Raw genomic sequence first — 17,095 nt, 5'->3', positions numbered from 1 at the left:
ACGAAGGTCTCGTCCGCAGGGCTCTGTTCCGCACCCACTCATCTTGATCCACTGGGTGCGTTAAAACCCACTCGTTCTGTGTGTATGTGTTTGTAATGTTCACCATTGCTTTTCAGATCCGTGAGGGATGACTTTGGCTCAGTTATTGGGAAGTGCCAAGGTAAGAGCCTCTTTGCTGCCGTCAAGTAACCCAGTTGTAATTAACATGTTCTGCTTATATATGCCGCATATTATACATTGCACCCATATACGTTATATATGTCTTATGTCAATCAAACGAAATTTCTATCACCTGGCAAAATGGAAATGACTTCATCTTTCGAACGCATAACGACATGGTTGAACTGTGAAAATATATCCGCTTAAAGTACTTCCTCCAGTGGCTGAAATATCACCGGCTGGGCTTTTCCACGCCACAACAATGAGGCGCTCTAACGTGGCCATGGCAGCTCGGAATCTCTGTCCAGATGGTAGTTGTAACATCATACTTTATAACAGTTTCTTTCCCCTTTTTTTCTGCCTTCTCTGTGTGACCTATAAACACTCATGGTGCCGACAATGAGACGCTCTAAAGCGCCACGCCATTGGACGACCTGTAGAGAAGAAGTATTTTCAGGGAGTAGGCCAGGGGTGTCCAAACTTTTTCATTTGAGGGCCACATATAGAAAATCAGAAGGACGCAAGGGCCACATAATGTTATGAGGAGAAATTGTGTTTAGTCATAAAAATTGTACAAATACTTTATTTGTGCTTTTGCATATTTAGAAAAATGCTACAGTATATAAACCAATTTATTTGTAATATGGCAGTAGGATTATTATAGTTTTGGAATTTTTCATTTTAGTTAGTTTTTATTAGTTTTCAGTGTGGTTCTGTTAGTTTTTATTAGTTTAGTTCTTTAAAAAATGCTTAGTTTTAGTTTAGTTAGTTAGTTAGTTTCAGTATTAGTATTTTTTTTTTTTTTAGGAAATGTGTATTACTTGTGCACAATATTTAAAAAACACCATGGGAGCGACATCATCTGAAGGTGCTTTTCTATTGGCTGCTGCTAGATGACGTCACTTCTGTGTGACATACTTTCAAACGTCATTATTCCGGTTTATATCAAAATAAATCTACTAAGAATCACATTTAAAATCATCCCCAAAGGCTCATGCATTAAATTAATTATACCAAAGACTAAAACGAAGGACATTTTTGCTATAATTATAGTTAGTTTTAGTTAGTTTTGTAAACATATAATGTAGTTTCAGTTAGTTTTCGTTTTTTAAAAAGCATTTTCGTTTTTATTTTGTTCATGAAATTGCTTTTTGAATTTTAGTTTATTTCATTAGTTTTATTAAACTAAAATAACCTTTAATGGCACCTGTGTTTTCCCTTCTTACTTTGACGATCTCCAAACATTTTTGTTTTTGTTAATTTATTTTAACGGAATCAAATGCCATTTTTATCATATGTCGTGGGCCACTGAAAAATGGACGGGCCGCAAATGGCGCCCGGGCCGTAGTTTGGACACCTAGCAATGAACAGGCAATTGAAAAAAAAAATCATTTCTGGAATACTGTTTTATCGTTTTAATTCTGTTGTCCATTTGCCTCTCTTCATTGCTTAGTAGTCGGCATTAATGTGCATGTTTGCTCCCGCGATACCTGCGTCCCCCCCACCCACCCCCGCCCTCTCTGAAGCGCCCGCCATCCCGCCCGCCTGCCCGCTTACATAATTCATGGCTGTTGAGCAGTGATAAACGAAGCTTCTTTACATGGAAGGCGCAAGGCGGCTTTGCGGGCTGATTTCCTCCCCGACTTCCACCCACGCCGGCGGAATAAGGGACTCTAACATCCCATTTTCTGGCTTCTTACCAAGAAAAAAAAAAAAGCCATTTATGTGGAAATGGAGCCCCTCTCGGTAGCGAATAGCGCGTACAATACATAATGGGGAGGGGGGGGGGGGGGATGAGGGAGGAATAGGAAGAAAAAATTGAAAAATGAGTTAGAAGGAACACAGGTGCACTTTTGTCGCTTGCTATAGTCACTGGCCAAAATATTAGGTACACCTGCACAATCAAATGAAAGCTACTAATTGAAAAATGAGCTATATGTTCGCTCCATATAATCATGCAAAAACATTGGCCAACCACTGATCTAAAAGCTGAATTCTGCAACGGTTGTTTAGCTTTTTCTTTGGCTTTAAAAAAAATATGTGTTTAAAACAACCACAAAACGTTGTCTTAAGTCCGCTAGCTTAATGCTAACATGTTCTAATGAATATGTGGTGGTTTAAGGAATGTAATGTTTCACGGATATTTGAACACGGACGGTCCATCAACACATGTAGAAAGACAATATAACTAGGGATGCACGATAATGCTATTTTCAACCGATACTGATAAACCAATAATTTAGAAGTGCCAATATCAATAACCGATAAGTAAGCCGATAATTGTTTGCAAAATGAACTTGATTACAAATATGCTTTCGAGTAATACTATAAGTCTAACAAATACATTGAAACATTGTATGAACTTTGCACAATGTTTCAATTAATGTGAAGCACCATGAAGCTGAATTTTATTGATCTGAGCCACAACCACAACAGATGGACCAACGTGGCATGTCTAATTTTTGCTGGATGTCTTTTTTATCTGGTTCATCTGTATGAAATCAAATTGCCGATAATTATCGGCAGATTTATCTATTATCGGTTTTATCCGTTTGACGTCGAATTAGTCGATAATTGCCGATAATTATCGGCCACCGATATTATCGTGCATCCCTAAATATAACTATATGCACACTGGCATGCATTCTTTATCCTCTGTAAAGAATAACTAATATTGGAGATTACCGAGTCACTCAGTCACTCAGAGAAAGTTTTCTTTGTGTGTCAGCTTGATGTCATGATGCTCAAATTGTTTAAATATTAGATTTATTCAATTATTTTATTACAACTTTTTTTTTTTTTTTATAAAGTAAGATTTGAAAAACAAAAAACATGTTTTTTTCGAGTAGGAAAAATTTGATATAGAAAGGTTTTGAGTTACAAGCATGATCACGGAATAAATTAAACTTGTATCTCAAGACACAACTGTATTTATTTCATGCAGTACCCGTGAAATGCCAATAGGTGGCAGCATTGCACTACAAACACCTTCCTGTTCACTATCAGCAGTCTTCAGAGTGAAAAGTTTTTCTCTTTCTTTCTTTCTTTCTTTCTTTCTTTCTTTCTTTCTTTCTTTCTTTCTTTCTTTCTTTCCAATGTTTTTATGCAATATTTAACTCCTCCTTTACACTTAAGAATTGTAAAATGTGGCATAAAACATTGCTGGTGTAGTTGATAAAGGCATTATGATAAAGTTTGATGATGAAATTTTCTTCCACATCCTGTTCTGTACTTATGCAGGTGTGCCTAATGAAATGTCCCACGAGTCTTTCCAAATGACGCATACTTAAATCTCCGCCTCAGTCTTTAAGGCGTGCCACGTTCTTCAGCGTTCTCCCGAGCAATTTGATGCATCGCCACTCACTCATTACGGTCGGGCAGAGCCTTGTTATTTCTCTCGGCGGGTGCCGGATTTATTGTTTGTCACCCACCGTGTCCTTACCTCTCCTCTGTCTTTTGTTCGCAAAGTCTCGTCTTCCGTCGACTTTTTATTTGTCAGCCGCATTGGCCACCGGGGGCTGTGAGCGGCGTCTGCTCATCCGGCACAATAAACGCCAGGAGCAACATTATACGCAAGCAAGCAAAAACAAACAAACAAAAAAAAAACACAACAACTTGATTTTCATAACTTTATTGCTTTGCAGGCACATAACCGATGGTTGTATTATGCTTCACATTGTTACACAAATCTATGCTGAAGGTTGAATTGAAAGAATTTTATACATCAAAAGAGACAAATTGTTCAAATGTGTGCATCATTTGCATCTTTGGAACTATAAAGGGATGGTAACAATTGTGAATTAAAATAACGTCAAACAACGCACCCAGGAATGTATTTGCAAAGTGATACGAGCACCTTGTGGTGTTTTATATGTAACTGGGGCCTGACCGATTAATCGGCCAGTCGATTAAATTGGCCGATTGACCTTCCAAACTTTGGTCGATTTTTTTTTTGCCAGTTTAAAAAAAAAAATATATATATATATATATACTTTTTTGTTCTCTATCTATTTACAGCAGTTCATTCTATGGACCTGTCATTAAAAGCAAAGCAATACAAATAAATCAAATAAAATTGGTCAGCATTTTGTTGGTTGCTAATAAAAAAAGGCCTTAACAAGGAAGTGGTTGACACGAGAAAGCCCAACACTGAATGGGTGGATGGACATTACTATGGACATTTACAAAATGGAGAAAATAAAAGCATACGTCAATCATAGAAGTGGACAATTTATTTCCTGCTAAGAGAAGTGGGTTAATTTTGTAAAACCTTTGAGGCTTGACTTTAATTTTGACAATGAAAAAGACATCACTCCCTATTTGTTTTATAGTTTTATGGAGACAAGTTACTTGTGTATAAGTATGTATATGTGCTTGGTATATTGCACAAATCTGCCTTACGAAGACTAATGTTTTGTACATATGGAATGTGATTTAAATGTTTTGTTTTTTCTGTTCATTTTTCTGTTGTAAAGAAACCAATAAAAAGTTAATTAAAAAAAAAACAGTGCAACATAAATGTGTTAAATATATCACATGCATTCAACAGGTGACATGCGATAGATCCTATTTGTCGGGAAAAAAAAATAAATCTACAAAAAATTGGTATTGGCACGGGCCTAAAAAAAAATTAATATCAGCCGGGCCTTAACTCATCCACTCCCAGCCATTTTCACTGAAGCAATCCTCATCGCTACAGACTGTTTTACTGGATTTTGACTGATTTTGATTTTGCAAGGCCCACAGAATATTGTGTTGTAAAAAAAACAAAAAACAAAGCTATTTCTGTGTTTCCATTTTGCAGCAATTAGCATTAGAATATAGCTAAGTTTCATCATTATTCACAAATTCACTATTTAAAACAGTGGGGAAAAGAGCTTTTTGCAACATGGCCCTGGTTGATCTCTTATACTCTGCTGCCACCTGCTGGCCGTTTTTGTAATAACTACCATTGCCATTCTCTGCAGTTGAGAAGCTGCATCAAAGCCTTCTGTATGCTCTAACATTTAAAAACGTATAACTACGTCTTTGGGACAATGGTAATATTTAAAATAGAACGTATTTATACGTTTTTGGGAGCAAATGAGTTAATATGTACTGCTGGAATGAATCAATTGTATTTTTCCATTGAAAAAATCTTGTTCAAAATTAGGGTTTGGTAACAAAGAGTACTCGATTTTGGCATTTTTTCCCCCCAATAATACCGATGGTATCATAATACAGTACTTGCACAATACTCAGTATATTGGAAGCAAATGATGATGTATTGAAAATGGGAAAACAAAAAACATACTTTTGTTTTAAAGTTGTGATGAAAAATGATGACGTCATCAACACTTGTTCAAGTCATTTCGATAATGTATCGCACAATACCATAGTGTATATGAGGTGGCCATATTGCATTTGTGTCCCACAATGTCATGTAAGTATAAAGAGTTTACTACTGTATGATCAAACTAAATTTTAATTGAATAAAGTTGGGCCGTAATCTTGTCTAGCTAAAAAACAAGAAAAAGTGCTTTGGCGTCATCTTGTTACATCTATATATATATATAACTTTTTTTTTTTTTTTTGGGTGGGTGCCACTTAATTTTTGCTATTGGCGGCTAACGGGGCAGCTCTTTTATCTGTCCAATAAAAAGCTCCAGAAAAAGCAAAAAGCGCACAGCGCTGCCGAGTCAGCATCTTGGCCAAGCAGCCGACTTGAAGCGGGATGGATCGCTTCTTGTGTATTTCGTCTTTGTGAGACAATTATTAAGATGTAGCACTCTGATAGCTTCTTAGGCGCGCCGCGCTGATGTACGACATCATCGCCGCGGCCTCGTTCTCGGCATTTGGATTCATCATCGCAGCAGCGGCGAGGGATTAGTCTCGCTCACACACGCACGCACGCACGCACGCACACGCACGCTTTTGCTAATCTAGCTTGATAATGAAGCCTCAGTCGTCACCGCTTCCAACATCTGATCATGTCTTCCACTTGCTGTCGTCCTTCTGCAGTGCCCAAGGACCCCAACCCCCAATGGCGGCGGGTGGCTTGGAGCCACGACTGCGCCCTGCTGGCGTTCGCCGACAGCACGGGCACGGTGCGCCTCTTCGACCTCGTGGGCAGCGAGCTGTTTGTCATACCGCCGGTAATCGCACTCGCGCCATAGACACATCCCGTCCGAGTTATGAACAAAAAGTTATTTTAGTTCATGAAAACTAATACTCAAAAAATGATTTAGTTAACGAAATAAAAAAAAAAAAAAAAAAAAAAAGCTTTTTAAAAAACGAAAACTGAAACTACATTTTGTGTTTACAAAACTATAATTATAGCGAAAATGTCCTTTGTTTTAGTCTTTGGTAATTAATTGAATACATGAGCCTTTGGGGATGATTTTAAGTTTATTTATTCTGATATTAACCTGAATAAAGAGAGTGTGTCTTACAGAAGTGATGTCATCTAGCAGCAGCCAATAGAAAAGCACCTTCAGATGACGTCGCTCCTCAGTGACGGTCAAAAATACTGAAACTATCCATCCATCCATTCATCCATCCATTTTCTTGACCGCTTATTCCTCACAAGGGTCGCGGGGGGTGCTGGCGCCTATCTCAGCCGGCTCTGGGCAGTAGGCGGGGGACACCCTGGACTGGTTGCCAGCCAATCGCAGGGCAAACAGAGACGAACAACCATCCACACTCACAAGCACACCTAGGGACAATCCGGAGCGCCCTTAACCTGCCATGCATGTCTTTGGTATGTGGGAGGAGACCGGAGTACCCGGAGAAGACCCACGCGGGCACGGGGAGAACATGCAAACTCCACCCAGGAAGGCCGGAACCTGGACTCGAACCAGAGTCCTCAGAACTGGGAGGCGGACGTGCTAACCACTCGATCAGCGTGCCGCCATACTGAAACTAACTCAACTAAAATGAAGCATTTTAAAAAAATAACTAAAACTAACAGAACTACCTTGAAAATTAATTAAAATTAACTAAAATGAAAATTTCCAAAACTAACTTTTTTTTCATTTTACCATTGGTTATTAAATATTGCGCACATTAAAAAACAAAAAAAACAAAACGAAAACTAATGCTGAAAATTAACTAAGACTAAACTAAAATTTAGCATTAAAAAAACAAACAAACCTAAAACTAATACAAACTAACAGAACCACCTTGAAAATTAATTAAAACTAACTAAAATGAAAATTCCCAAACTGTAATAACCCAAGTTCTTAATAGGGTTGAGGTCGGGGGATGGTAGACCATTTTATTTCCCATTTTGACATGGGATGGTGTGTTATCTTGTCTTTTGTTATTTTACTACTGAAGTCATTTAATGTATTTTCCAGAGATCATAAAACGGATTCCAAATATGAGAGGGAGGAAAAAAACTATTTTCTTCCACTTTGGTAACTTAACATGCCGCCTTCACACGTCGTCCGTTGGGGCATCTCCTCACGTCACTTGCATCCTTTCACTTTTGTCAAATTTTTGTTCAACCCCATTTCACGGTCCTCCATTTTTAATGCGTCACACACACTTGATGCTCCTTCAAGCCTGCCTTGATCCTCTCTCATCCTTCTTATCCTTCAGTCATCGCCATCTCTAGATGCTTCCTATCAAGTCCATCCATTCCACCCCTCGCTGTAGTGCCACTTAATAGCATTCTAGCCTTCCTTTTTTGCTCTTATCGGCTCCCTATCCGCCGTGTTGCAGGCACTTTTTTTTCTGTCTTCATATTGCAGCATAACTCTTTTGTGAGGCGACACAGTTTTGCGGCTTCTTTCATGCAGAGACAAGTGTCAAGAGTTTCAACGGGTCATTGACAAACATTAAAAGTCATGAAATGGATTTTGCGGGAAATTAAGGCTTTAAATGGTATAAAATTTTTTTTTATTAATTTGATGTAGGGCTGCACAAATATATCTATCGCGATATTGGCCCACATAATATGCATATTGCAAAGACATGCAATAAATTTCATATGGAATTTTATGCTTTTATCTGAGTTTGGCCGGTCAGCCGGTAACTAAAATGTGCACCGCCATCCAATAGTTGAACATTATTGAGGAGTAATTACCGTACAATTAATTAATTAAGATTATGTTGTGTTTGCTTATTTTGCTGCATGAAAAAAATAATTCTTTCATTAGATAATAAAAATATTCATTTCTTTAGGTACATGTTAAATATCACAATAATATCGACATTGCTATATTCAGCAACTATATCGCATATTGCAGGATTTTCCAATATCGTGCAGCCCTCATTTGATATGTTTGTGGAGATTGGGTGCTAGTTGTAATTTCCAATGAATAAAATGGGCTGGAGTCCACAAGTTCCTTTGTATTTCAATTAATTTGTTCTTAATTGGTAATGAAAAATGTACTCTTATGTCACTAATGTACAACATGAACCGCTAATGCCACCTAGTGGCAGAAAAATTACTTAAAAACAAATCTGAAAAACAAATCTGATCGTTTATACTCCTTTTAACTACATAGTATCTTTGAATTAAGTTAGAATCATACTTGTATTTGGTAAAAATTACACGCAGAAACCTGTGTCATTCAAAATTTGAATTTCCATACATGGCGTCTCATTGACTGAATATTCCCGTTGACTGTTATCTTGTGATCTCTCTCCCCCGCAAGGAGGTGAGTTTCCCCGGAGATTTCAGCTGCGCCGTAGCGGGCCTCATCTTCCTCGAGTACACGGGCGGCGCGCAGTGGTCGGCTGAACTGCTCGTCATCACGTACGGGGGCGGGCTCAAGAGCTACCTGGTCAGGTGAGTGCTCACTTTTGATTCGGGGTGGGCGAGAACTAATATGAGGCTGATACCGTCCTCATTTCAAGGTATCGGGTGCTCATGAAGGTTGCCTGGAGCATAAAAACGGAGCATTGTTATCTTTTTTTTTCTAAAGGCTTCATAAAGTGTCTGCTGTTGACTGTTATTGTGTTGACCTCGCTTGCCTTCAGCTGACAGCACAGCCCCTTCCAATCCTCTTTAGACATCAATCAAAGAAGTGCCTCACTGACATTCCAGCTTGTTTTCCTCAATCTTCCACTTCCAGCTTTTTTTCTCGAGACAAAAGTATTGGGACATCTACAACAGGAGTGTCCCAAATCTGGCCATGACAAGAAACAGCTTAAAGCATCCCATGGCAGGAATATATATCACTTCGTTGTCGCAGGGCTTTTCCACGCCAAGACAATGAGGCGCTCTAAAGTGGCCACGCTAGCTTGAAGCCCCGATCCACATGCTGGCTATCAAAATAGACGTGTGAAATGTGCCAAATGCCCGGTGATGAACGCTTACTCGCAGCGGACAATGAGGCACACAAAATTCTGAAGAGAAGATGAGTTGCTTTGGGTTTTGGAATAGCTAACGAGCCGATACAAACAAAGTTGATCAAGTTCTTCTTTTCTTTTGCCATGCCCAAAAAATTTGGAAAAGTAAAATCACGTAAAACAGTTTGAATGCTGTAACCCCATATTTGAGTACTACTACACAGATCTGTCTTCATGCAAGCTTTCAGCAATTCTCCTCTAACATGCATAATATATTGAGAATCAAATCTCTTCATTCACTTCACAGGGTCTTTAAAATTTGAAGGCGTGGTGAGAACTTTTTAAAGATGTCTCTCTACATTTGTCCGTATAAGCGCACTGACACTAAAATACGTTGCTCACATTTCCACTACACTTTATAGCACCTTACTCATATCAAATGTACAGAAATAGCCACACACATTTTAAACTGCATTTCTGATGATGTGCATTTCACGACAGCTAATCAAAATGCAAACAATCGGCACGTGTAAGCGCCCTCCATGCATTTAGTGAGGCTCACATTCAGCATGTGATTGATGGAAATCTTTTGTGTGTGCTTTTCTGATGAGCATTAGGTCTTTTGCTTTTTAATTCAGCCTCGTTTTGACAAAAGCATTAGCGGAGACGTTTGATGTAAGTCAGAGTGGCTTTTGCGCACCTTCCGCCATGCTGAATGTCGGAAAAATGTTTTTATTATTTGAGGCTCTTGCTGCAACGTCGGCGCATGTGTGTAAATCTGGAATTAAGGCGCGGGAGAAATGCGCAGATTGGCCCAGGAAATGGGGAGCTTATTTGTAATGATTGGTTTTCATTTTCGTACGGAGCTTATGGCTCCTTCTCCTCCTCCTCCTCCTCCTGCGGCTGCTTATTTAGACCATTTGAATCCAACGTCAGGCTTGACAGTAAGTCGCCGCTTTGCCATGAATGTCCTCAAGCCATCCTTTCCCCCGCTTTTCACATCCTCCTCAGAGCAGTTTGCTTGTTGACGTTATCTCACCTGTATGTTTTGTCATCACAAATGAATCCATGTGTTGTTTTAACAGCGTGGGCACCAATCAGAACTTCCAAGACAATCACACCTTCAGCTTCTCCGCCCACTACTCCCACGGCATTACCTCGGCTATTTACCACCCGGGCCACAGGTAAGTCCGCGTCTCCCTCCGTTCATCCGTCCTGACAGTTCCTATGACGTTTAATAAAAACAGCATCCACCCCTCACATTTTTGCAAATACTTGGTTAGGTCTTTTTATGTGACAGCAAAGTGTAATTTCTTGTACTTTGCTACAGTGTAGTGTATATTTACTGTCCATCAAGTCAACACGTACCAATTGGGGTCTACAGGACTGTTTCAGAAAATTTGAATATAGTGATTATAGCTTCTTTTTTTTATTTTTATTTTTTTTTTTTATAAACTTGTTTTGAGGAAATATTCTAATATTTTGAGATGGGATATTTGAGTTTTCTTAATAAGCTGTAAGCCATAATCAGCAATATTAAAATAATAAAAGGCTTGCAGTATTTCAGTTGATTTGTAATGAATCCAGAATGTATGGCATTTTTGATTATTTAATTACATTACAGAAAATAATGGACTATCACAATATTCAAATTTTCTGAGACAGTCCTGTAAATCTGACAGCGAAAGTGAATACTCCCCTTTATGAAACTGTTACAAGAGATTTTTACTTTATTTATTATGATTAGAAATTATTGTTTTTAATTAAGTAGAATTTGGAAGTCATCCTACATCTTTAACATGAAAAGCCAATCATACAACACATCTCTTGAGACAGAAGCGCAGTGAGCGTTTGTGTTCTAATAATTTTTTAAACTTAATATTTTTCTTTTTTTTTTTAATTGTGTTTCATTCTTATACTGATTTTTTTTTATTTTATTTATATACATTAAAACTTTATTTTTTTTTTTAACTATTCTTTTTTGTTTACAGTGCCGCAAAAATATTTCTTGATTAGTGCAATTTAGAAGTCAACCAGCATCCTGGAGCTGATTTTACATTTCAAGAATTTTTTCTTAAGCAGATATTTGACTTCCTTTGTACTTGACAATTGGAAATGTTAAAACCATCTGTAGTTTGGTTGTGGTGACAGTTTAACGCTTAATCTGATTTATTCAATTTTTTGTAATCCTTTTACTTTTTAATATTAAAAACATTTTGATTTCACAATAAGTTCATATTTAATTATAATAAATATATATCAATGAGAATAAAATGTAATTAAGTAATATATATTCAAATGTATACATTTGAAATAAACTATTATGAAAATTGTTTTTTTCTAAATTAGGCATTTTATTTATTTTTATAAATGTTTAACCTTTATTTTGCACTTTTCAGTGTTTATTTTTATATTTTGTTTGTTTTGAATTATTTTTCTTCCATGATAAATCTTGTTTCACCCTCGCTGCTGCTCAATTTCCATACTGTACATGTTGGACTGGTAGTGGAGATTGACTTTAGTCACTCACTTTCCAATTGGACGCCAATCAGGAATAAAGCAAGCCCTGACATGAAGTGCAGCAGCCAGTCTGCGGAAACCTCACCTTGCTCTCACTCTGAGCTGCCGGCAAATCATGTCCGGCCTCTAATGAGTGACCCTAAAAGTAACCGACTCACACCACCACCACCACCACCACCACACACTGTGGACGGCAAGCAGATTGACTTTGGCAGGTGACTCTTGCCTTGGCAGCTTAATGGCTCCTGACAGCCACTGTCAAGTGTTTGCCAGCCGACAGACTGGATGAAACTTTAATGATCTGCGGTGTGAAAAGTGGGTCAGCGCAAGCAGTTGCATATAGATTAGAGGCAGTGAAAAAATGTACAGTGAACCTCCGTTTATAGTAAGGGAATATGTTCCAGACCCACAATAGGTAGTAGGCCTCGCTATCATGACTGTAGTAGAGCCACAAAAAATAGTCTCAGAAAGCCAAGCTTACAAAGACATATGAGGTCTGCCATTTTGGTTTGTAGCAGCCATTTTAGGCTCATTTTGGACAATTTTAGGGGTCCTTCAAAGAAAACTCAGCCACCGAAGTCTATTTCACTTTAGCAACATGAGTGAACTACCTGCCAACTTCTATCTGAGGTGATTTCAGAAGCACAGACATTGTGTCGTCCTCCTGCGAATTAACACGCGTGGTTAATACACGCTGAGTCCAGGCTCCGGTCTTCCTGGGTGGAGTTTGCATGTTCTCCCCGTGCCCGCGTGGGTCTTCTCCGGGTACTCCGGTCTCCTCCCACATTCCAAAGACATGCATGGTAGGTTGATTGGGCGCTCCGAATTGTCCTTAGGTGTGCTTGTGAGTGTGGATGGTTGTTCGTCTCTGTGTGCCCTGCGATTGGCTGGCAACCAGTCCAGGGTGTCCCCCGCCTACTGCCCAGAGCCAGCTGAGATAGGCGCCAGCACCCCCCGCGACCCTTGTGAGGAAGAAGCGGTCAAGAAAATGGATGGATGGATGATGGATGAATGGTTAATACACGCGCAGATGTCGGGCCACGAGGTTGTCTGGCATCTGTGCAGCGAGTCAGATTCCAAATGTTAATCTGGTTAAGAGGTTCTGCCCGCTGTGCAACTTGTGGGCACCGGGGTGCAGTGTTGAGCCAAGCAGTGATCGGTGATGTTAATCGAATATTCATGCAACAACAACAAACATTCACTCGTATAGACTCTTCAAGGCAACACGTTGGTCAAGTGGTTAGCTGATCTGCCTCATGGATTTATGTTGATGTGCTTTATGTTCACAATGTCCAATCGCAACACTTCTTATTTGTAATTAATAACTGCTCCAAAAAAATGCCATGCTAAAGTGTCTGATCATTTTTGTGGTGAGTTGCAGGCTGCTGCTGGTTGCCGGCTCTGATGCGGGGGACGACGGCTCATCCAAGGCCTCCTCTTGCGGCCTGACGGCGTGGAGGGCGCTGTCCGGCTCGCCCCACTACAAGCAGGTCACCAGCTTCGAGGGCGACGTCAACACGGTGAGGAAAGCACGCCAAGTACTTGGGTGAAGTCCTCTGAAGCATAGCTAGAAAACACAACACTACATAAAACATAACTAGAAAGAAAGGCCCTTGTATCTCAAGAGAGGACTGTAGTAGTGGCAAGTATTTGATTTGACCTTGCGAACGTGTCACCCATGTGTGTTTTTCTTCTCTCAGAGCCAGAAGCGAGCTTTCTTGAGGATGCCCAGCTTGAGGCTGTTCAGCAGACAAGGAGATGAAAAGGTAGCTTTTCTTATCTCATTTCTTTTTTTTCTTTTTTTTACTGCTTGGGGACCTATGTGAGCGCTTCTTCCTGACGTGCGTGTGTGTGCACTCCAGGACGGCGTATTCCGCATGAGTCTGAGCCCCGACGGGATGCTACTGGCTGTCATTCACTTCTCGGGTCGCCTGTCACTCTGGGATGTCCCCTCGCTTAAGCACAGAGCCACGTGGGAGCAGGACCAACAGGTAGATTACGCTGGCAAAGCGGCCGTTTTTATATTGGGTGTATTCTCATGAGGGTTCCGGTGAGCTGGAGAACATCTCAGCTGATTTTGGACTGGTTGTCAACCAGTCAAAGACTAATCACACTCATATTATATATGTTGACAAATTAGAGTAGCAACATGACAAGATTTCCCCCCCCCAAAAAAAAAAAAAAATAGCCTCTTCAGCCCGAGTAAAACGCACAAAGATTTTTGAAAATCAAATAAAAAAAATTTTCTCGCCTTTTTGCTTTTTTTGCTTTTTTAATATTTTATTTTATTTTATTTTCATTTTGTTTATTTTATTTTTTGATATGGCGTACAGAAACCCTTTTTTTTTTTTTTTTTTTTTTTTTTTTTTTTTTTTACAAATTAGAGTAATCATACCATTTATACTAGGGCTGGGAGTCTTTGACTGTGTCACGATTCGATTTGATTACGATTTTTGGGTCTACAATTCGAATCAGAATTGATTTTCGATTCTCGATTCAAACGATTTTCGATTCAAAATTATTTGATTGAAAAATGATTTCTGCTTCAATTTCCAGATATGCACAACATTGTCATGATCTACTCCAGTCTGCTTTGCAAGACAAAATGACAAATAGAGACATTATAGTGTTTTTTGTTTTGTTTTTTTTTGTTTTTTGTTTAAACACTTATTAATTTTGTTTTGTAAGTGACTTTTTCCACAAAAACAGCATGTGGGCTACAACTGCCTTTTCCCCTTCTTCTTCATGTGTAATTTAAATAAAATCGATTTTTGGATATTAATATCGATTCGATTCATAAATGAGAATCTCGATTCTTTTATGAATCAATTTTTTTGGCACACCCCTAATTTATACCACACATACTCTCTTGGCCGTTCAAGTATCTAAACTCAACATGCGTGTTGGCATTTCTGTTCCTCGTAAACGATTGACAAGCCGAGATTCGCTCCTAATCTTTATTTCTACTCAAAAAGCTGTGCTGATATCAAATCCGAATCGATCCAACACCGCCATCGACTGGCATCAGTTAGTCAATACAGTGGTCAGAATTCCCAGACCTGCTGGGCAAGACCCTCACCCACGCTTAGCTGTTGAAAAACATACTTGGACTTCATTTGGCGACTGGAAACGTCCAAGGAAGTGACTGAGTTAAGGTTTGTGAGGAATGAGGTTTGACTAACGTGCTTTTTACACAGCAGTCGTGTCTGGGAGAATAAATTTGTTTTTTTGCACATTTGTGCAGCATTTGTGTGTGTATTTCCGCTTCCTTGACGTGTAAACAGGGTGAAGAGATTAATCTTCATATTTTTTTCCCCCCTCCTTGCCTCCCTCCCCGGCAGCCAGGATTTGAGGAGATCAATCCGGAGTGGAAGACGTCACTGGAGAGGAGGAAGAAAATAAAAGGTAGCATGGCCCGTGGGGCTCTTAGCACAAGAATTTTATTTATTTTATTTTTTTAAACCCTGACACAGTTGACCATTCCTGGCCATCGGTACGGATAGCTGTCATGGCTTGGGTACAAAAAAAAAATAAAAAATGTTAGGAAAAATCTTAAAATGTGAGTAGAATTGTGATGTGATGCATTTGTTGACTCGCATTTTTAAGTGGGAAAAATAAATAAAATGAATCTTGGAAACTATCATAATGTATGAGATTGTCAAAAATAAGATATATATATTTTTTTTCCTTTAGTTTTAAAATCTAAAATGTCCCATATACATTATAAAGTATTTGTACTTTGTGGTGTTTATTCAGACAAGGAGCAGTACCTTCCGTTGGTGGACGTGAACTGGTGGAGCGACAACGTGCTGATCTTGGCCCGCTGCTCGGGTGCCGTCACCGTGTCGTCCGTCAGGAGCCTCCGCAACCTTCTGGGCAAATCCTGTGAATGGTTCGAGCCTTCGCCCAGAGTCACGGCCGCGCACGATGGTGGATTCCTCAGTCTGGAGGTACAGTACATTGCAATACAGTATTACAACCACTACACTGACACTGTATGGGCTAAAGAGCCAATATGAATGCAAATTTGTGTGAAAATACTACAAGCGTGTGATAAGGGAAAAATACATCCCTGCAATTTTTTTAATTAATTTTTTTTTAAATCCAAGAAGAACTTCAATATCACAAAACCCTCAATTTATTTGGGTTTTGGTACGCATTTATTTATTACCTTATTCCATTTTTTTTATGTGTTATTATCATCTTATCACTTAGATGGCGAGAGATTTCTTAACCTGCCAACTTTTGGGGGAGGTTTCATCAGCCAGCCTCAGCCTGTGTGTGTGTGTGGGTGTGTGGGTGGGGCGGTGGCGGGGTGGTCGGGGGTAGGGGGTGTTGATGTAGTAGTGCAGTCTGAAGAATGAAGATTAGATTTTTTGTCGAGTATTTCGTCACAGTACTAGTGCAGTACGCTCGGTTATGTCATTTTTTTCATGTAAAAATGCACCAAATTGTTTTTCTCCAGTGGTGGCAAAAGTACTCACACTCTGAAGTACAAAATATTTGTGTATTAAAAAAAAAAGAAAGGAGAAGAATGATCCAATTTCTGCCCTTAAGTAAAAATCAAGAAGATTGTGAAATAAATTTTTCCATAAAGCCCATTTTTTACAACTTGGCACAACCGGCACAATGAGCGCCCCCCCCCCAAAAAAAAAAAAAAAGGTTTCACCTTAACTCATTCACTCCCAGCCATTTTCACAGAAACAATCCCGTTCGCTCCCGGCTGTTTTACTAGATTTTGACTGATTTTGCAAGGCCCACAGAATGTTGTGTTCTATTGCTATAAAAGCATGGAATCTATCAAAAGAAAGATTAAAGTCTCTTCTTTCATCAGGAAAAAAAAAGTATGTTTCTATCTGTTTCCGTTTTGCAGCAATTAGCATTAGAAGAGAGCTAAATTTCTAGATGGCCCTGGTTGATCTCCTTTGCGCTGCTGCCACCTGCTGGCCGTTTGTGTAATAACTACCATTTCTGCAACCGTTCTTTGCAGTTGAGAGGCTGCGTCAAAGCCTTACGTTTGCTCTAGCATAAAAACAACAACAACAAAAAAAACGTATAAATACGTTTTTGGGACACTTAAAACATGAAAAAAAACTTATTTACACGTTGTTGGGAGCAAATGAGTTAAAAAAAAACA

The 17,095-nt window shown here is 39.2% G+C and overlaps 1 protein-coding gene across 3 annotated transcripts in view; it reads left to right on the top strand.

Moving 5' to 3' along the window:
• The window catches only part of nbas (NBAS subunit of NRZ tethering complex), a 155,593-nt gene that overhangs the window by 13,819 nt on the left and 124,679 nt on the right, over positions 1 to 17,095 (top strand). For all 3 annotated transcript variants that reach the window (XM_077510416.1, XM_077510415.1, XM_077510414.1), the window contains 9 exons: positions 117 to 160; positions 6,160 to 6,293; positions 8,802 to 8,935; positions 10,524 to 10,622; positions 13,340 to 13,478; positions 13,659 to 13,724; positions 13,821 to 13,949; positions 15,300 to 15,363; positions 15,715 to 15,908. In XM_077510416.1, coding sequence (XP_077366542.1) covers positions 117 to 160; positions 6,160 to 6,293; positions 8,802 to 8,935; positions 10,524 to 10,622; positions 13,340 to 13,478; positions 13,659 to 13,724; positions 13,821 to 13,949; positions 15,300 to 15,363; positions 15,715 to 15,908 — 1,003 coding nt within the window. The remainder of the gene's footprint in view (positions 1 to 116; positions 161 to 6,159; positions 6,294 to 8,801; positions 8,936 to 10,523; positions 10,623 to 13,339; positions 13,479 to 13,658; positions 13,725 to 13,820; positions 13,950 to 15,299; positions 15,364 to 15,714; positions 15,909 to 17,095) is intronic.

The sequence above is a fragment of the Festucalex cinctus genome, chromosome 21, assembly GCF_051991245.1.
Source record: "Festucalex cinctus isolate MCC-2025b chromosome 21, RoL_Fcin_1.0, whole genome shotgun sequence".
In the NCBI taxonomy this organism is placed as follows: domain Eukaryota; kingdom Metazoa; phylum Chordata; class Actinopteri; order Syngnathiformes; family Syngnathidae; genus Festucalex; species Festucalex cinctus.
The sequence above is the reverse complement of the archived record's forward strand: the minus strand, read 5'-3'. Positions and strand labels throughout refer to the sequence as shown.